At 45.5% G+C, this 19,904-nt stretch overlaps 4 protein-coding genes across 6 annotated transcripts; 2 read left to right on the plus strand and 2 right to left on the minus strand.

The window, feature by feature from the left end:
• Positions 1–788: 788 nt before the first annotated feature.
• Positions 789–4,686, minus strand: LOC124469270 (ADP-ribosylation factor 4). Its single transcript, XM_047022435.1, has 6 exons — positions 4,480–4,686; positions 3,843–3,923; positions 3,006–3,115; positions 2,759–2,830; positions 2,305–2,430; positions 789–2,205 (listed from the first exon to the last, which is right to left on the minus strand). Exons 1-6 carry the CDS (start codon positions 4,544–4,546, stop codon positions 2,119–2,121), a joined length of 543 nt encoding a protein of 180 aa, XP_046878391.1. The 5' UTR covers positions 4,547–4,686; the 3' UTR covers positions 789–2,118.
• Positions 4,687–4,766: 80 nt separating this feature from the next.
• On the plus strand, positions 4,767–8,545 carry gcc1 (GRIP and coiled-coil domain containing 1). Of its 3 annotated transcripts, none has more exons than XM_047022432.1 (3): positions 4,767–5,046; positions 5,314–6,505; positions 6,628–8,545. In XM_047022432.1, the coding sequence occupies exons 2-3, from the start codon at positions 5,399–5,401 to the stop codon at positions 7,999–8,001; spliced, it is 2,481 nt and encodes an 826-aa protein (XP_046878388.1). In that variant the 5' UTR covers positions 4,767–5,046; positions 5,314–5,398; the 3' UTR covers positions 8,002–8,545. The 3 variants fall into 3 exon arrangements, with proteins under 3 accessions (XP_046878388.1, XP_046878387.1, XP_046878386.1); XM_047022431.1 differs by having other exon boundaries at positions 4,767–5,041; XM_047022430.1 differs by having other exon boundaries at positions 4,767–5,025.
• Positions 8,546–8,593: 48 nt separating this feature from the next.
• Positions 8,594–14,241, minus strand: dennd6b (DENN/MADD domain containing 6B). Its single transcript, XM_047022433.1, has 20 exons — positions 14,036–14,241; positions 13,754–13,792; positions 13,580–13,622; positions 13,316–13,425; positions 12,750–12,830; positions 12,515–12,620; positions 12,349–12,428; positions 12,192–12,254; positions 12,050–12,105; positions 11,817–11,939; positions 11,600–11,695; positions 11,323–11,417; positions 11,161–11,226; positions 10,999–11,063; positions 10,795–10,884; positions 10,654–10,707; positions 10,436–10,545; positions 10,209–10,311; positions 10,011–10,085; positions 8,594–9,861 (listed from the first exon to the last, which is right to left on the minus strand). Exons 1-20 carry the CDS (start codon positions 14,186–14,188, stop codon positions 9,739–9,741), a joined length of 1,731 nt encoding a protein of 576 aa, XP_046878389.1. The 5' UTR covers positions 14,189–14,241; the 3' UTR covers positions 8,594–9,738.
• A 165-nt stretch (positions 14,242–14,406) lies between these two features.
• lta4h (leukotriene A4 hydrolase) lies at positions 14,407–19,896 on the plus strand. The gene is made up of 19 exons (XM_047022605.1): positions 14,407–14,614; positions 15,225–15,355; positions 15,573–15,693; positions 16,150–16,218; positions 16,348–16,452; positions 16,696–16,748; positions 16,864–16,936; positions 17,264–17,404; positions 17,506–17,529; positions 17,615–17,685; positions 17,783–17,894; positions 18,007–18,151; positions 18,234–18,337; positions 18,427–18,497; positions 18,637–18,691; positions 18,791–18,886; positions 19,002–19,084; positions 19,172–19,276; positions 19,445–19,896. The coding sequence occupies exons 1-19, from the start codon at positions 14,459–14,461 to the stop codon at positions 19,581–19,583; spliced, it is 1,854 nt and encodes a 617-aa protein (XP_046878561.1). The 5' UTR covers positions 14,407–14,458; the 3' UTR covers positions 19,584–19,896.
• The last annotated feature ends 8 nt before the right edge of the window (positions 19,897–19,904 follow it).

Consider the following 19,904-nt stretch of genomic DNA (forward strand, 5'->3'; position numbering starts at 1 on the left):
ATAGATTCAAATGAATCAGGATTCAGTCTTCTAGCAATCCACATCAATTACATTTTTTATTTTAAGCATATATTGAATCCCAATTTGTTTACACATTGAAAAAATTGTGAATCGATTTTTTATCAAATCGTGACCCCTAAGAATCGAATCATGAGGTACCAAAAGATTCCCACCCCTACTAGACAGTAAGCTGTACATTTCTGTTTAATAGTTGCAGAAAAGAAAGGTTAATTTATTTATAAAGCAACTCAGAGGGGCCCCCAAATCAATTCTGCTTAGGGCCTCATAAAGGCTTGGGCTGACCCTGATTACACAGTCTTGTAGAAAGTAACTTTGCAGGAAACCTCTGTGGCTCAGTGGGTAAGCATGTGTACCAGGGGCGTAGCCACGGGTAGGCACAGGCCTACCCAATTTGTTCAAAGGCCTACCCAAAAACGAAAATATCTAAATTATGTACATCGGTGCACATCGCAAAGTAAAAGAAAAACTGAAAAGCTGCCTATCCATATAGGCCTACCCACAAATATTATTCTGGCAACGCCCCTGATGTGTACCATTCAGTGTACTGCCAAACACGGTACCCCTGGTTCAAATCTCGCTCAAACTAATCGATAATTCATTCAACTGATATCTTAAGTAATATATATGTTATATCCAAGTATATAGAAGCGGGACCCTGTGGTGTAGTGGGTTGAGAACAAGGGCCTACACAACAACAACCACAACAGCCCAACTGAAATTCCAGGTACCACTCTGTCCCACCAGGAAAGACAGTGCCCTGCCTTTTATCAGTTTTATAATTCGAGTTTTATTTAAAAGTCGAAGAGCAAAAATTGAGCTGTAAGATCCTTCAGCCAGATTTGTACACAAGACCCCTCTCACAGTAGCCCACATCTATAACCACTGAGCTACCAGGGATCATAACAATCTCCACTCAACATTTAAATGTGTTGAACTATCTAGTTGTAATAACCTGCAGTGTTGAGGTGTCATAAAACCAGAAGAAAGCAGTGCTCCCCTGTTAGCTCACTGGGTAAGTATGCATGCTCTTTCAGGCATGCTGGTGCAGTACCGCAACTGCCTGGGTCCAAATGTTTATGATTTTTACGATTACAGGTAAGAACGATATATAAATGTATCGACCCCCCCAACCTGTTGTTTTTACCTCTTTGAGGGGGGGGGGGGGGGGGGGTCCAAGTCTTAATTAGAGGGGGGCAAGTCCCCTAAATTGAAACCCTGGACACTAGAGCTCCGCTTTGTAGGCTACGACTCCATACTTTTTTACTACTTTGTAATAACTTTCTGCGGCCAGCGTTTCTGGAAATGAGCGAGGGTAAAACCTTTTTTTAGACTAAATCAAATTAAAGACCTCGGATAAAAATCAGTTTTTAAGGCCTTAAATTTAAAGTTCTGAATGTTAGACTTTTTAAGAGATTGCGGGATCCCTGTATATACCCACTAGATACAAGCAATAGCATTTCAATAGTTGAGGGAAAAAGGAAAGAAAATATTTTATTGCATCAAAATGGCCCTTAAAATGACTGAATACCTTGCAGCTACCTTCACATTGTTTAGAAATGGAAATGGCATTCAGGTCCAACCCCCTGGAATGAGTCAACCAATCCCAGGGAGGCAGATTAGGCTTGTACCCCAAGACAGGCCTCTGCCCTCCAATATGCACTGATGGTCTAACAAATTCCTGTTCACTTTGACCCACCTCGCAAACCTCCTGTTCATTTCACAACAATCAAAATCAGCACAACCATCATATGATTCTATTTTTGTTTGGGTGTTTTCCCCCCTTCTGAAAACATGCAACTCAAAAAAACAAATTTTAGGAGGGGAGTTGGGAGGTAAAAATAAAGATATAAACAGTCTAAGAAACATCTGCAAGTACAACACAGAATAAAACAGAAGAATGAAGTAAGAAAAGTGTTTCAGAACAGGAACTGATCGCAAAGTCCATAACTCCAAGTTCTACCAGACAGACACACCGATAATTTAAAAAGTTGTCATTTTCTTCTGATGGAATTCTCAGCACATGCCACACCCCCTCTCTCTGGGCGTGTTCACATCTCTTGTTTACTCCGACCCCGCTCCTGTTTTTTGCTCTCTCCTCTAGCGTTTTGACAGCTCGTTGGATAGCCAGTCCAGTCCCTCGTAAAGTCCTGTGCCTTGGGTAGCACAGGTAGCCTGCACATGCCACTATACAAAAGGGAGAGAGTAACATGCTTAGCCAATGTCAATTAAAAGTGGTCACCGAGTATGTGTGAGCAAACTACTAGTACTGAGAAAGAAACTCACAGTTCTGCTGCGCAAGCTCTGCAGGCCCAGTTTGTCTGTGAGGTCGCTCACTGCCATGGCGTTGGGTAGATCCTGTTTGTTGGCAAATACCAGCAACACTGCCTCTCTCAGCTCATCTTCTTGCAGCTGGGTATTGAAAGAGTAAAAGGGTGAGTAGAAAGAAGAGAGAAGGGCAGCGGAGTGTGACATGGCAGGGAAGCACTGTGACATGGAAAATCATAAACCGTGCGCCAATGCAGAAGAATGAGTAGTCACAAAGACAGACAAACCTCTGTATAATAACTTGATTCACTACAGAACAACTCTTTTATTTGCCCAAGTCTCTGTTAGAATTTTTTACACAAATGCAAGCCAACACAGAAAGACCATTATATGTAAAACAACAGAAGGCTAAATAGTGGCAAGTCAATAGACTTGGTTACGTTTAGGCCTTTTAACACAGCCATAAACTTACCATTTTCGACAACTCTTCTGCCGACTCTGCTACTCTCTCTCTGTCGTTGCTATCGACTACGAAGATAAGGCCCTGTGAAGTCAAAGTCTTGATTGTTAGCACTTAGGTCACAACTTGTCACAGATTATTTTTCTCTTTAACGTGTCATACTCATGTATGTAAACCATTTAGATAAGATGTTTTTGTATGCATGTTCTTATTCTGGAAAACACTATGTCTAGAATATGATGTGGAAGGTCAGCTGTACCTGTGTGTTCTGAAAGTAGTGCCTCCACAGGGGCCGGATCTTATCCTGACCGCCCACATCCCACACGGTAAAGCAGATGTTCTTGTACTCAACTGTCTCCACATTAAAGCCTGTCCACAGACAAGATAAAAAAAAAAAAAATCATCATTTATTAATGATTGTTAGGTTATTACCAGCCAGACCACCAGCCAGACCACAACTTAAATTAAAACTAGCCATGGCCTATTCATGCCATTCAAACTTAAACTAATGTTGACATGTTAAATCCTTTAATACTATTTCCTTCACAATCCTTGAATAAAATAATCCGTATGCAAGTATATCTGATCAGATGAGACATTCCATGTTTTGTTTTGTTATAAACTTACTTTGGCTAGTGGACTTAGCTTCTATAGAACCTTATCAAACAATCTTCGTTATCAAAAGAGCTAACTCGTCTGCAAGCCTGAACAGCTCAGGAGGCAATACATTTCTTTACTTTTCTCACAGAACCATGGCCATGCCATGCCACTTCCATCCTTTCCAAACCACCATGGTAAAAAAGGAAAGTAACCAAGAGTTACCAACGAAATATATGAACGACAGAATCATATGGCACATCATTATTAGTCTGTGATGAATGTCTGACTCAAATGTTAGGTGATGCAGGTAAAATATTCACCGACCATTATAGATGCACTATATCACATTATAGCACTATATCACAGCCTGACAAAAGGCACCCATCATTAATCATAATCCTCGTGTCTATGATTAGGGAAGTAGTGCTTCCACACAATGCTTCTAAATGACTGCTAGTAGCTGAGAAAAGGTGAGCATGATGACCAAGTACCTTACCGATGGTTGGAATAGTGGTTACAATTTCGCCTAGCTTCAGTTTGTAGAGGATAGTGGTCTTTCCAGCAGCGTCCAAACCAACTGTAAAATAACACAAGGTTCAAAAGTAAACAAAACAGGTTTCCGCTGTCCAAACAAATACGTTTTCTTGAAAAAAAGGCTTGTGTCTTTAGGTGGTATATTATACATTCTCTGGTGGAATCCAATAAAGTGCATGGTTATGATGAATGTCATTATTTATAACGTTAGACCAATAATACAGTAGCAATCTTCAGAGCAGACCAGTCTTTTTTATGGCATCTCAACAGTTTAAGATTAAAACTTAACTCCAGTTACGCATAACAGCCAACGATGCCATAACCACTAGTTGTGCAATTCAGATGGTAGCATAATTGGTCGAGCTAGAAGCTAACAGTAGAAAATACTAGCCTTACACAGTATAAGTATATTTATGTTGTAATGACCTGGCTTATTACAGAATAGACCCTGGCACAAGAGACAAGCAGGAGTACACCCATTATCAATAAAAACACAAAGTGCGTCTGATTTATGGCAACCCACTGACACTGATGAAAAACTAGCTTTCCAGTTAGCTAGTTAAAAAGCTAGCTAGGCAAGCTACTTAGCAAATGCTCACCCATAAGTATTCTCATCTGTTTCTTGCCGAAAAGTCTGGAAAATAGCGACGAAATTGTCAGCCCCATTTTGCGAAAGAGCCCCGCTTTACCGCTGAATTATAGAAATTGATCTCCTAAAAGATAAATGTAAACGTATTTTAATGTAACCGGACAGGGAATGGGCGCAGCTCTTCTGTCTTCTAAAGATGCCACGTCCAGGCCAACGCGGAATAAATGACGTCAGTCATCAGACAGCTTTATTCACAAAACTTCCTGTGCCTGTTTGTGCTTGACTTTAAGGCTAGCTCGGAATCGTTAAACTTGATATCAACGTGTATAGTAAAACGGCTTTTACTTTTTTGACTTTGTTTGTAGAAACGTTAATTTAATTTTATTTCGTCCAAGAAGACCGGTTAAAAAAATATAAAGACCTTCACAAGATGGCCTCATTTACAGACTGTGTATGGTAGCCTACATCTTCCTACTTTATTTAATATACACGTTCACTTCACAGAAGGACGGAAGTGGATTGGCTTGCAAAACTGTTGCTGACACGTATTCCGGAGGTAAATAGATCTAGTTGTACGGTATTTCAAATTGATATTTTGATCATGGAAATTATACTCTCAAAATCTGCCCTTGGTCAAGATAGCGAAAAAACGGAACAGGCCTGTCACGGCTTATTTTAGTTGGATATGTGTTGTTTTAGCGTGCTGTTGCTAGTGGTTTAGCTATCGCTGTAGACCCCGGAGAGTCAGATTAACAAACAATTGTAGATATATTTATACTCATACATTCAGCCACATATATTTTCACGATTAACAATGATTCCTCTCTATTGGTACCCATTTCAGGATTTTAAATGAAGCAGGTAGATATGGATCCCAGCTGAACGTCAAGCAACAGGACTCAAAATAGACCCAGAGGTCCTTTCAAGCCATGGAGAAGTTTGGAATGACCTTTGGGGGTGGCCCCAGTAAAAAAGAATTACTGGACACCATTGATGGCCAGAAGAAGCAACTGATCCAGTACCAAACCCGCTTTAAGGATGTGGTCAGGGCATACAAGAGCCTACTGAAGGAAAAGGAGGCTCTAGAGGCAAGCCTGAAAGTGCTAACTGTGTCCCAGGAGGTTGACTTCAGCCAACGAAATGAAGATGGTTCCCTCAGTGCTGGCTTTGAACACCCTGTGCCCCCTGACCTGGCAGATGACCACTGTTCCCTACACAGTGAGGACAGTCTTGACACTGCAGCGTCCGCAGACACAGCCACCAGCATCAACAGTGGGAGCACTAAGGGCGACCAGGCTGAGGAGGAGCCGGGAAGCTCCGGAGCAGAGGTGGGAGCCAGTGGCCCTGGAGGCCCCTCCATGTCCACAAGGTCTGAGGAGGCCAGCGGGTCAGAGAGTGGTATTAGCTCCAGCAGCAGTGGAAGCTCTGAGCAGCAGTCAGCAGTCCCATCCACCTCGACAGAGACTGACCGGCGGGTCCTGCAACTGAAGACCCAGCTGACTACCCTCACCAGCTCGCTTGCAACAGTCACTCAGGAAAAGTCCAGGATGGAGGCCTCATTCCAGGCCGATAAGCGTAAAATGAAGCAGGAGTTTGATGAGCTCCAGGGGAGGCTGGAGGAGGCTAGGAGGCAGCATGAGGCTGAGTTTCAGGCACTGCAGGACCAGCTGGCGGAGAGCAAGGCTCGGGTCATCACCCAGCAGCACGAAAGGGAGCAGGAGCAAGGCGACCATGCCCTCATGCTCCGAGAGCTCCAGAAGCTCCTCCAAGAAGAGAGGGGCCAGAGGCAGGATGCTGAGCTTAAGCTGGAGGATGCGAGGGAGGCCCTCATGGAGACCACCCAGGCTGCAGACAGGGGGCTGGATTACGAGGCCAGGCTGAAGGAGGTGATCCAGGAGCGGGAGGAGATCAAGAGGAGCCTGCAAGTGGCAGAAGTGGAGAAAAGCAAGCCTGACCCGCGGGTGGACGAGCTGCAGCAGGAGATAGCAGAGCTCAAGAGCCACTTCCATCAGCAGCTACAACAAGAGATAAAAAAGGTATGTAACCGATTTATCACTCCAGGAGTATAATGTCTGTCATGGTAAACATCCATTGCATCATGGTTTCCAATGATATGAGTCAGTGTCTTATGGCTCTTCTACGCTTGTCATGTCCGCAGGCATCTCAGGCAGAGGAGCGTGTTCGGGAGCTAGCCCAAGCTGAGGAGGGCCGGGTGGCAAGTTTGGAGGAGAGGGTTTCAGAGCTCTCTGAGCTCCTCGGGGCGTGTGAGAGGGCCAGACAGAAGGACCAGCAGACCACACACAGGCTGCGGGAGCGCATCCTCCAGCTGGACACGGAGAACAAGACCCTCGCCATCGCTGCCTCCAACAGGGGCTCCTCCGACCTGACCATGGACGAGAACAACCTGGATGTGAACGTTCTGAAAGAGCGGCTGGAGAAGGTGAAGAAGCTGCTGGTGCTAGCCTCGCGGAAGAGCCCCGAGCACGTGCCCGACATCGAGAAGCTGGCTCAGATGGAGGGCGAGCTAGGGACAGGTCCAGGGGGCGAGTCCTCGGACGGTGAGAAAACCTCAGTGCTGTACTACCAACAAGAGCTGCGTCAGCTGAAGGAGGAATTTGAACGTTACAAGGTACGGGCACAGGTGGTGCTGAAGAACAAGAATGCCAAGGATGGCAGCCAGGCCAAGGAGCTGGAGGAAGCTCGGGACCAGCTGGCCGAGCTGAAGGAGAAGTACATCAACCTGCGCATCCACAGCGACGAGTCGGAGGCCAAGCACCGCCGGGAGCTGGAGGAGCGTCAGCAGGGCCTAGCAACGCAGCAGCAGAGCCACAAGCAGGAGCTGGATAAGACCGAAGTCCAGCACAGAGAGAGCCTCCTCAGGCTGGAGGGGGAACTGCACCGGCAGAGGGACCGCACGATGGCCCTGCTGGCGGAGAAGGACCAGGAGCTGGAGAAGCTGCGGGGCTCCGTTTCCTTCAGCCACGGCCTCGCTGCACAGCGGGGGCGCAGCAGCGGCGACGAAAAGGCAGCGGCCGACTCGAGAGCGCCAGCTGACGGCGGCAGCGGCTACAGCGCCGACTCCACCATGGATGACCAGGCTCAGGAGGAGAGTGACATCTTCGCGCAGGCGTTGAGGCTGGCGATGCCCAGTGAGCCCACTCTGCTGCTGTACGCCGAGCAGCTGGCACGCAAGGAGGTGGAGATCGGCTGCCTGCGGCGCCAGAAACGCCGCCTGGAGGAAGACCAGCACCAGATGCAGGGCAAGCTGATCGCCAACGGGGAGCGGTACGACGAGGAGGTAGCCGAGTTGCGCGACCAGCTGGACAAACTTCTGAGGGACCAAGGCAGAGAGGGCTCCAACCTGGAGTACCTCAAGAATGTCATCTACAAGTTCCTGACCCTGCAGGACACCAGCGGGCGTCAGCAGACCCTGACCGCAATCCTGACCATCCTGCACTTCAGCCCCCAGGAGAAGCAGACTGTGTTCAAACTACAGGGCCAGTCGTGGTGGGCCACTGCAGGGAAGAGGTAGACAGAGCTGCTGAGGACTTATTGGGCATATTGACATTGAGGTCATCGGTCAACTTTCCTCCTATGGTCAACGTGTGTTGTTAAGATTGCTTCAATAAAGTATATTTATTTTGGTGAGTTGATTGAGGCATTAACAATGGGTTTTTCCCTTTCACCTTACTCTTAAACGTTGTGTAGGGAGCTGTCGTTATTGAAGGAGCACTATGTCCTGAAGCAGAGGAAATATCGGTCACAGGAAGTCCTTGTTCCGAAGCATGTTAACTCAGTAACTTCAACTAACTCCACAGTAAACACTACCCCTTGTATTTGCATCTGATCTTTGCCATTAATTACATTTCTGTAAATGTATCTATATCAGGTGTTGTAACACTGTTGAGAGCAACTGTACCTTTATCACATTTGCTGTACAGAAAATGGTATGAAGTAATCTGTACTTTATTTAAATCCTCTTGCTTTCTTAGTAGGATGATACATTTTATGGATAAAACAATGTTATTGAAATGTATATTTTTGATTTGATTAAATACAACTATTTTCTTGTTGAATCTCAGGAAAATGTCTGTGTGTAGTGCACCCATTGTGAAGTCAGTCTCAAACTAAATGCATTAGTTTGAACTTTTATTGGTTACACTCTTCATTGCCTCCTTTGATATCAATATTAATACCAGTTTATTAGATCACTTGAAGAGCAATTGTGTAAACAAAATAAAAATCCAACATTAACTGGATCCATAGACTATGTAAGCTATTTGAGTTATGACTCATCAGCTGTACTGAGACTAAATACTTAATTTACCCCAAATGACATATTTTTTATGAAATCTTTGTAAACAATAGGAGGAACAAATAAATAATACATTACATCTTAGAGACAGAAGGAGACGTTGAGCAAAGGAAGTAAAGTGTACGAGGTCAATTGTGTTTACATTCACTGCAGTGTAACAAGTGATCCTGATCTTGAAAAACATGTAAAGTGATCGATGAATGTCTATACAATGTCTATGTGATTTTGGCTCAGACCTGTCAAGTACAAAACGGCCTCTGCATTCAAGAACAAGATCAACAAGATTTTGTATAAGGACGTTTATAAATTACCTGACCATAGATCAGATCACTTCTGAGATAATGTTCTTTGTGACCTTTTGATAAATGTTAAACACACATTCAAGTTATTTTGACAAATTAATCTTGCACTCCACACACTACATTGCAGTATTGCAGAATCGATGTGGATTCATTTGGCTGTGCTGTGTATACTACTTCACCAACATTTGCCATTTTAAGTACAAAAAATTTTAAAGATCAAAAGTGTTCTACCTTTCTTATAGCAGCACTGTGGAAAGTAAAGAACATGGTTTTCTGCCATTGAGGTTTCTAATGATAAGTTAGGTCCATGACAAAACACCAGTTTACTATCTTCTTAACAGGTTTTGACTTTGCCATATAAAGGGCTGCACATGCATAAATAATGGTTTAAAAAAAGCTTACAGTAACAATTCCTGAAGACTTATGCCAAGTGACCACAGGTGTAAATTTACATTTCCCTAAAATGCCCTAGCAGTTATCAGTATCAGTTAATGTGGCTGGAATGTTAAATACATCCAGTTTGATCTGATTTGTGCTACAGTACATTCTAAATTCCAACCACCCTACTCATAAGGGATAATGGTTTGGGAGATGGCAATAGATTGTGAAAATACAAATAAAACTTTATTAATAGTATTAGGGGCCGTGTGTGTCAGTGCCTGTATAATACAGTCTGCAGATCCTCTGGTAGAGAGCTGATCACAGTCAGGATGTACTCCTCCAGTTTCTCCAGGACCCCCTCCTTCACTGGTAGCTGATGCCTGGAAGCTTTCAACTAGAGGACAATCACCTCAGTCAACATCTAGTCCTAGCCCTCAACACCAACTTCCAAACATGTCAGTTACAATTGTGTTTTAATTGCAAAACTACTTCTGCAAACGGTATAAGTGTTGTTTCAATGGTAGATGACACTGTTGTACCAACCAGTTTTTCTCTCAGCTTCAGAATCAGATCCACAATCTCCACTTCTGACTTGTCTTTAGTCCAACCCAGCAGGTCCTAAAGGAGCAAATCAAAACATGTTCAACCACTGATCTCCCAGGTTGCCTGGAGGGACTGGTGGAGAGACTATGCTGCAATATGGCAGTGATTGTACTCAAACTTGTATCAGGATGAACTTACAGCATCGCAGATGACCTCCAGATGGATACACTCAAGTTTCTGGGTCATCTCTCTGTGTCGAAGGCGATACCAGCCGTCAAAGTTAGGTGACCTAAAGAATCTCCTAAACAGCCATACAATACAGTCAAATACATGGTTATAGCCTGTCTGACTAACATCCATCTATAGTATGTCCACTAAGAGAAAGGACAGATAAGCTAACAGTCGAGTCCATCAGGTGTACACACCTGTACAGGCCCATCCAATCCCCTTTGAGCACAGAGGTGAGCTGGGGTCCAGCGTGGTCAAGAGTTGAAATGAACTCCTCCTGACTAAAGGGTCGGATCTGAGGTGGTGTCTGGGAGGCACGCATCGGAAGGACACACACACGCATATTTGTATCATTAAAAGATGTAAATCTTGAAGAACGTCCAACGTTCTAGAATACGCCACAACGTTTACCCACCTTCCAGGGGGACACAGACCTGTGCAGGGGCATCAGGCTGGCCAGGTATCGCTCCTGAGAGACAAGCACACAGGTGAGACAAACAGGATGCACAGTGGGCGGCTGATGGGAAGCTGACAGGAAGCTAGTGAGTGGTCTCACCAGTGGTATGATGAAGCTCTGAGTGAGTTCTAACAGATGTCTCCTCAAGATGGCGCTCTGCACCTCAGATGGCCTCTTCCTCTGGATCCCCTACAGACAGGCAGGGAAAGAGGGAGAAAGAGACTAAAAAGGAGGGAGACATGGAGTGAAAAAGAGGGAGTGATGTATGAAGATACTTGTCAGTGCAGTGAACCTCATACTTACCTTCAAGAGTCTTTTGAGGAGGGACTTGTCTTTGTGAAGGAATGTTTTGTATGCTGTGTAAATACCTGAAAGACCAGAGAGTAAGAAATGTGTTCTACTAAGTGAAACCAAGTTATTTTTAATTAAAACATAATTTGCGACAGATGTAAGACCAAATTTTACCTGGCTTAGTATCCAATGTTTTCAGCTTAGCTAGTTTCTTTGCCTTTACCTGCTTAGGCAAGTCACCTGAAAAGACAGCAGGGAGATTAGATGTGTGATAGAAGCCAGTGATGTGGAAAGGTGCAAATGAGGCGGAAAGACTGTAGACAGGCTTCTTCTTACCAGACATCTTGAGTTCACCAATACGAACAATATGGGGCCAGGACTGGAAGGTCTTGATGAAGAAGGGATTGGTGACACCTAGGGTCACATTAGGCCTGGAGCACCCGAGGACCGAGGTGGAGAGATGGACAAAGAGGAAGAAGGAAGAAGAGAAACAGCAATCAAAAAAAAGGGGGAAGAGGAACAAAATATTTGAGCTCTAAAAAATTCAGGAACAACTAATTATACTACTACACAGTGCTAGTCAACTGTAGGTAGTTCAGAGCTTTTCACTCACGGTGCTTGTGTCCTGGTGGTATACTCCTTAAACTCACTGTCATGAATGGTAAAATAAGGCCGGAAGTCACAGCAATACCTTAGCGGAGAAATCGAGCTGGAGAAAGATTAAGGGCGGGGTCACATGGAAATACTCAACAATTTACTACACAACTGATCAGAATTTGGAAGGGAAATGACCATCACATTAGCTGTATCTTCTCTAAGGCTGTAATTACCTCACCAAAGCCAGCACGGTTTCCGAGGAGACCGCGGGAGATGGCGCCATGACAATAATGGGCTCCCCAAGCAGCATGAGCTCCCACAGCATCTGCAGGTGGATCAGGACTGACTGGAAACACCTGGCGGGATCAAAGCAAAACAAAGGAAATGCATTCGGTGTTCTCTTAATGATAGACAAAATACATTTCATGATGCAACTAGTGAAAATACAGTAGAAATTGTAATTTACTTGAACAGATCCAGCTCATGTATGGTGGGCAGCATCATTGGGGCTGGTAGGAGATTCTGGAAAAAATGGAAAGAGACATCAAGATTCTATCCTCCACTGAATGATCTTAAAAGTGAATCTTAGTGGATTAGAAGTAGTTAACCTCTTTCAGGGCCTGCTTTACTGGGCTTCCTCCTTGCTTGTCATTCTTTGAGGGAATCCTAACCTGAAAGGAGTTCATACATGTCACACTGAACATAGTCACACACGCACACACCCAATGTACAGTACATTGTCTCAAGCATGGCCATGTATTTTACCTGCAAAACCACGCCCATCACAGGTAGATTTAGTGTGAGTCCTGGCACTGGAGAAGGCCATTGGTCGAGCTCGTTACACACTGCAGATCAGTGAAAGAAGTAGAGACGTTTATAGGAAAGATCTCAAATCCAAGAACCACAGATGAGTTATATGTTATTGACTGACCAGTTTCAAGGCAGGGCTCCAACTTCTCAAAATACTCTGGTGCTATGATCTGCAGTAGGTTCTGGAAAAGGTGGACATATGGTAGCCTGGACACTAGAACAAGTGACTTTGAAGGGAGGATGAGTAATGGAGAGGGAGGGAAAGAAAGAGAGAAAAGTCAATACACAACGGCTCATTTCACCACGAACCTGTTACCTGAGACGTTAAAAGTGCAAGCAGATGCATTACATCTCACCTTCTGAAAATAGCCTCTTTTGACAGAAGTGTCCTTGACTTGTCTGAAGTACACGTAACCATAGAAATGAGCCAGCTCTCTCTATGAGACAAAAATATTAAATTAACATTATGGCAAGAGCTGCTAGTAACAACTAGTATCGAGTAACATCACAACATGCAAAGGTCTGGGTGGAGACTTGGGTAGAGAAACTGGGAGACTGGGATGTTGGAGAGACTGAGAGAATGGGGAGGCTGGGAGGGTGGAGAGACTGGAGGGTGGAGAGACTGGGAAGGTGGGTAGGCTGGGATGGTGGAGAGACTGGAGGGTGGAGAGACTGGAGGGTGGAGAGACTGGAGGGTGGAGAGACTGGGAAGGTGGGTAGGCTGGGATGGTGGAGAGACTGGAGGGTGGAGAGACTGGGAAGGTGGGTAGGCTGGGATGGTGGAGAGACTGGAGGGTGGAGAGACTGGGAAGGTGGGTAGGCTGGGATGGTGGAGAGACTGGAGGGTGGAGAGACTGGAGGGTGGAGAGACTGGAGGGTGGAGAGACTGGGAAGGTGGGTAAGCTGGGAGGAGTGACATCACCTGTAGTGTGACAGGTGCATCCCTGTTGTATGCATCCTCTCCAAACCAGGACCCGCTGCGACCCACGGACTGGCGTAGCCTGAAGCTGAACTGGGTGTCTCCAAGGCATCCTTGGAAATATGGCAGACATCAGTTGACCACCCAGCCAAGAAACAAGATCTCTTGACTATAAGTCTGTGGTTACGCCGTTGTGTAACTGATGTCATGGCTGGCAGTACTGACTACAGGACCACGGAGGGACAGCTATATAATGGATCTACTCACCTGAGTAAGAATCGGGGAAGGATAGGTAGCAAATGCTGGTTTTCTGCAAGGCAGGGTAAAATATATGATTTGGAGATTCATAATGGAAGTATCCTTGCGTAGGTTCAGTACATAGTTACATTATACGGAAAATTCAGGAAACTAGCCTACAACTTGAATCGTACTAAATCTTACCTCCTTCTCGGTTAGTTTCACGTCCTGTGGATACACCAGCTGAGGGTATCAAAGTGAAAGTGTAACATTCGCATAATAACTGTAACATCACTCTCAACACACTTGACAGCTTGACCGATTAAGAAACTAGAATGTTTCCCTAAGAGGTTCACGTAGTCCACGCATAGCAATAAGTATTTAGTTAGCCAGCTATATCTAGCGCAGCTATATTTAGCTAGCTAGCATCACTGCCTGTCTGTAAACAACACCTGTCAAGGTGGATGCTGACCACCGCCGCCGTACCTCAATGGCTTGTCCGAGCTCGAGGTCGAAGGTAACGACGCAGACACACTCCAGCCACGACGAAAACCGGGCCCATGGCAAACGCGACTCTGCATTTTCTGCTGCATTCTCCGTCTCAGTTTGTTGAGATTCAGAGTTGTCAAATGGGTCCATCACGAGTCAAGGGTCCATTTCCTCGTCATGTTCTGAAAAACAATTTCAATCACGGCGCCCTCTAGCGAGAAGGCCTTGCTATGACACAGATGGTAGGGAGATACATCTGGTAGTTGTAGTTTTTTACTTGACACATTTGCAAAGAGCCCGGCATTTTCAAGCCAAGAGTTAACTTCAAGTCCCACATTGCACACAATTCGCCATACCGAGTTGATTGTAGTTTTCAATAAATCTCATTCAGTTCGTTTTCTTTAGGGTTCAAGACACATCATGGCTTCAGCTTCAGATCCCTGCTCCTTTTCCTCCATCTCCAAATGCCTTACGAAGCACCTGAATCTCACTTACAATGTTGACTTTGAACGTCATGTACTTAAATCGAAGGTTGCACTAACCATCGAAGTTTTGGAGGATCATTTTTCGTCTCTGGTAAAGTATTTCTTTAAGCTAGGGTTAGCTGTCTTCGGTCACAACCGGTGGGATACCGCCTATTAACCGGCGGCAGCATGTCTCCGAAATTCATTCATTAACATGTATATGTTGTTGCCGTTCATGTGTTAACAGAACAACTGTTAGGTTGATCACAGTGTGAAAATGTAATAGCCTAATCTGTTCAATTCGTACGTACATGAAGAGCCTACTGCCTGGAGCAATCCGTTCACACCAAGCTGGGGAAGATAGTATCATGGCTCTCACCTCACTCTAAATTCGTATTAGAATTACTCCTTAGTATTCATTAGTATTATACTATAGATTACGTGAATATTATAAACCTGTAAAAATGAGCAAAACACGTAGAATGGAGCCATAGACAGCCAGACTCGGACTTTGACAGGTGTGTGGACTTAGATCCAGATCTTCTCACTGGTGTGCTACTGTTATTCGGGCGTGGGCCAAAAAGATACGTCTTTAAAGGGGAGCATTCCGAATTCCAGTTGATATTTGTTTTTATTGTTGGTGTTTTCTATCTGCTTATAAACAGTATGTACGTCTGAAGGAGGTTATGTACAATCTTTCTTTTTGTCCTCATCACCAACAGACATTAGACACTAAAGATCTGAAGATCACCAAGGTAACAGCTAATGGACAGGCAGCCAAGTTTGCTTTGGGACCCAAGCACAGCTACATGGGGACTCCTCTGGAGATTACTTTACCCTTTGATCTCTCCAGGTAACCTCAACCATCAGTGCCACATCCCTCACAGCTAGGGTCAGGTCATGGCCATCAGTTTTGGTAACCACTACTTAATAGTGGTCCTCTCTCTTCAATCTTCTCTCCTCCCTCATCATATAACATCTTTGGAAATATGCCTTTCTCTCACATCTTTTCCAAACGTAAGTTGTGCCATGTGAGAAACACTTGTTGGAAATGTGTGTGTGTGTTGTAGGGGGCAGCATGTGATTGTGGAGGTGACCTACGACACGGCTCCCACTGCCTCCGCTCTGCAGTGGCTCACTCCTGAACAGACCGCTGGGAAGAAACATCCCTACCTCTTCAGCCAGTGCCAGGTAGCTGTCGTGATACCCACCTGTTTTCAGTCTGAGAACTCATATACACACATCCAAATGTTTTTTCCAGTTCCTTTTAGTGGTTCGACAGAAAAACAACTTTTATTATACAAATTCTACCTTTTGTAGGTATTATTTTCTTCCTCCCATTTTCTCTTTTCATTTCTCTTTTGTTTCTATTCCTCTCTCTGTACTGTTACCTGTGTACAAAGGTGTTAAACTGATAAGCACGTTTAAGAGACCTTGATCATTGCCTCCATTATTATTGCTGATAGTGGTGCAAACATATGTGCTATGAAGTGCCCTCTATGTCAGTGTACTTCCTTAGGGAATTTCCACAAGTTATCCACAATGTTAAAAAGTGTTTTTGTTTTTTTGCATGAGATGTAACTTTGGAAATGGCATCAACGTATCCCAAGGATGAAGCTCAGGCTAAACTGTTTATCTCCTCTCCAGGCCAACCACTGCAGAAGCATGGTCCCTTGTCAGGATAGTCCCTCAGTGAAGCACACCTATTATGCTCAGGTAACACAAACACACACACACACACACACACAGACACACATACATGCCATCTGTACCAGGAAACCTGAACACATCAGCTCAGTTTAAGGTCATATCTGTGTGTGTGTGTGTGTGTGTGTGTGTGTACAGGTATCTGTCCCCAAGGAGCTGGTTGCAGTCATGAGTGCTGTTCGTGACGGTCAGGTCCCTGACCCCCAGGATAACAGCAGAGTCATCTACCGCTTCAGACAACCAGTCAGTACATACCTCTACCTATCCCTTACTTCCATTAGGATCTTTCTCTCTTGCATATCAATCTCACTTTCACTCTATCCCACTATTAAAGTGATGGCTGTTCAAGGTACAACTCTGCCAGCTGATGTAGCAGAGTGACTGTCATTAACCAGACCAGTTATAAACAACATGTAGATTATGAAGAGAAAGTAAGCAAAGCAGCCTGACCTCACAATCTGTTCATTGACCCTTGGCCTTTCCCAGGTGCCCATGCCCTCCTATCTCATTGCCATTGTGGTGGGAGCTCTGGAGAGCAGGTACACACCATACATACTCCTACCGAATCCACACTTTCAAACTCTGATGCCTCTCTGGATGTGCTTTAAAGAAGTCAAACGAAAGTAAAACGTTTTTTTGTTTTTTTACAACAAGAGAAATTGGCCCCAGGTCTCGTGTTTGGTCTGAGAAGGAGTTTGTGGACCAAGCAGCTTTTGAGTTCTCTGAGGTTAGTTCTACATGATTTTTGTTACATTACATTTTACATTTAGTCATTTAGCAGACGCTCTTATCCAGAACGACTTACAGTAAGTACAGGAACATTCCCCTGAGGCAAGTAGGGTGAAGTGCCTTGCCCAAGGACACAACGTCATTTGGTGTGGTGTGGCCGGGAATCGAACTGGCGACCTTTTAGATTACCAGCCCGATTGCCTGACCGTTCAGCCACCTGGCTCCCTGTTGTTCCTTATTGCTTGTAGCAATAATTCTGTCAGGTGTGTTTTTTGTTTGTTTCTGATCTGTGTGTGTGTGTGTGTGTGTGTGTAACCCTGACCAGACTGAGACCATGTTGAAAACAGCAGAGGATTTGGCTGGGCCCTATGTGTGGGGCCATTATGACATCCTGGTCCTGCCCCCTTCCTTCCCCTACGGGGGCATGGAGAACCCCTGTCTCACCTTCGCCACCCCTACCCTGCTGGTGAGGAACTGAACCACACACACACTTCACCTCAGCTTAATCACCCCATAAAAAGTACCTTGGAAAGTCTGGTAATGTTTGTTATTGTGTTTATCTTTCAGGCTGGAGACAGATCCTTATCTAATGTAAGTTTGGTGCATTTCATTCTTCAACTGTGTGTGTGTGTTTCCTTTAAAGTGGTGTCTTTATTTGAGTGTTCCTCCTCTCCAGGTTATAGCCCATGAGATCTCACACAGCTGGACTGGCAACCTCGTGACCAATAAGACCTGGGAGCACTTCTGGTACGCTACAAACCTCTCTCAGCTGGCAGTCAGTGGTGGATGTGGACTTTGTAGTGTCTTCTTTTGTGTGTCTCATTGAATCGTCAATCTAAAACAGGCTGAACGAGGGGCACACTGTCTACCTGGAGAGGATGATTGGCAGGTGCATGGAGAGTGAGCAGTTTAGGCAGTTCAAAGCCATCGGGGGCTGGAAGGACCTGCAGGAAGCAGTAAGTGTCAACACACACGCACAGACGCGTCGTGGTCCAACACGTTCTACACTGTGCTGTTGTGTGTCCGTGTTCGTGAGCGCCCTGGCCCTCAGTCACCTGTGTGTTCCAGGTGAACACGTTTGGAGCCAACAATCCTCTGACCAACCTGGTGCCTGACCTGAAAGAGGTGGACCCCGATGATGCGTTCTCTTCGGTCCCCTACGAGAAGGGCTTTGCGCTCCTTTATCACCTGGAGGAACTCTTGGGCGGGCCGGGTAAGCCCGCACACACACACACACACTGTCCATATTCTTGCAGTTTTAGTTCTCTGATGTCTCAGTGTCTGTGTTTTCTCAGAGGTGTTCATGGCATTCGTCAAGTCCTACATCCAGATGTTCGCCTACAGCAGTGTCACCACAGAGGAGTGGAAGAACTACCTGTTCACTTACTTCAAGGACAAGGTATTCACCACCTTCCTCACCTCCACACGCTAACAGCCTCTGTAGGGGACAAGACCTAAACCAGCATGCGTTCTATTCTTTTTTCCCAGGTGGACATTCTGAACAAAGTGGATTGGAACGCTTGGATGCGCACCCCTGGCATGCCCCCCTTCAAACCACAGTGAGCACACCCTGCTCTACCAGTCCCTGACTGGAATTTCTTGTACAAATCTAACTTAATACAGTTTAAAGTGTTTTTATACACCATGTAGGAAATATCCTACATAAAAAATCACCATGTTTGTATCACCAATTCTCAGGTATGACACCACCATGGCTGATGCCTGTGTTTCTCTCTGCCAGAGATGGGTCAAGGTAAGAAACCTGTGGCCCAGAACCATTAGGTTGATAGAAGTCCTATCTCTGGAGGTTTGTGTTAATCTCACACCCCTCTCTTTTTCCTTCTCTGTCTAGGCCAAAGAGGGAGATCTGGCTGGTTTCAGTGGTGCAGACTTGAAGATTCTCTCCTCCCACCAACTCATTGAGTTCCTGTCTCTTCTCCTGCAGGAGGTATGGCCCATTTGTCAATCATCTGATCGCCACAGCAACTGAACATCAACCTTGTAGTACTGTTCAAGACTCTATGCTTAACAGTCCAATGAGAATGTGTGGTCCGTCTCTGCAGGAGCTCATCCCCCTGACCCATGTGAAGAGAATGCAGGAAGTGTACAACTTCAACACCTACAACAACTCTGAGATCCACTTCAGGTGAGCGACCTCACTGCCCTGGTATCTCCATGGAGACTGTAAGTGTGTGTGTGCCTGTGGGTCTCACGGGGGTGCCCTGCCCTGCAGATGGCTGCGCCTGTGTGTGAAGTCCAGATGGGAGGAGCAGGTCCCCTTGGCGCTGAAGATGGCGACAGATCAGGGGAGGATGAAGTTCACACGGCCACTCTTCAGGTAACCGTGGCAACGTCTGCCTGCCCGTGCGCGGTCCCCTTTGTGATCGTGTGACACATGGCCCTAGTGGCAATCAGTTCAAACAAGGGACGGTGTATCCTTTTCATCTGAACCCGGCCCTGTTCTCCTGGCCCCCCCCCCCCCCTCCCTCCCCTCCTCTCTCTTCAGGGACGTGTTTGGCTTTGGCAAGTTCCGGGACGAGGCGGTGCGGGTGTTCCAGGCTCACCGGGCAGCCATGCACCCGGTAACGGCCGGTCTGGTGGCCAAAGATCTCAAGGTGGATGTCGGCAACATCACCAGCTTCTAAAACGGGAACACATTACCAACGAGAGCACTCTCCCGGTTATCTCCCCCGCTCCACTGAGGAAACCAGGAAGCACTTGATCATTACCGCTTAATAATGTAACTGCCTCTTCTTTGTGGGAAGGGGACATGTGTAAACTGGGAGTGTTTGTGTTTATATGAGAGGATCCATCTCAGGGCAGAGATTTTCTTAGGAAAAGACAAAGTTAAACTAATTATGAAGGTGCTTCTCTGGTAGTTGGCTGTACAGGCTTTTGTACCATCATTGGTGTTTTTCGATGTCATTAAACAGTGAACAAACAGACTGTTCAAACATCTGCTGACT

Source organism: Hypomesus transpacificus, chromosome 7 (assembly GCF_021917145.1).
Source record: "Hypomesus transpacificus isolate Combined female chromosome 7, fHypTra1, whole genome shotgun sequence".
In the NCBI taxonomy this organism is placed as follows: domain Eukaryota; kingdom Metazoa; phylum Chordata; class Actinopteri; order Osmeriformes; family Osmeridae; genus Hypomesus; species Hypomesus transpacificus.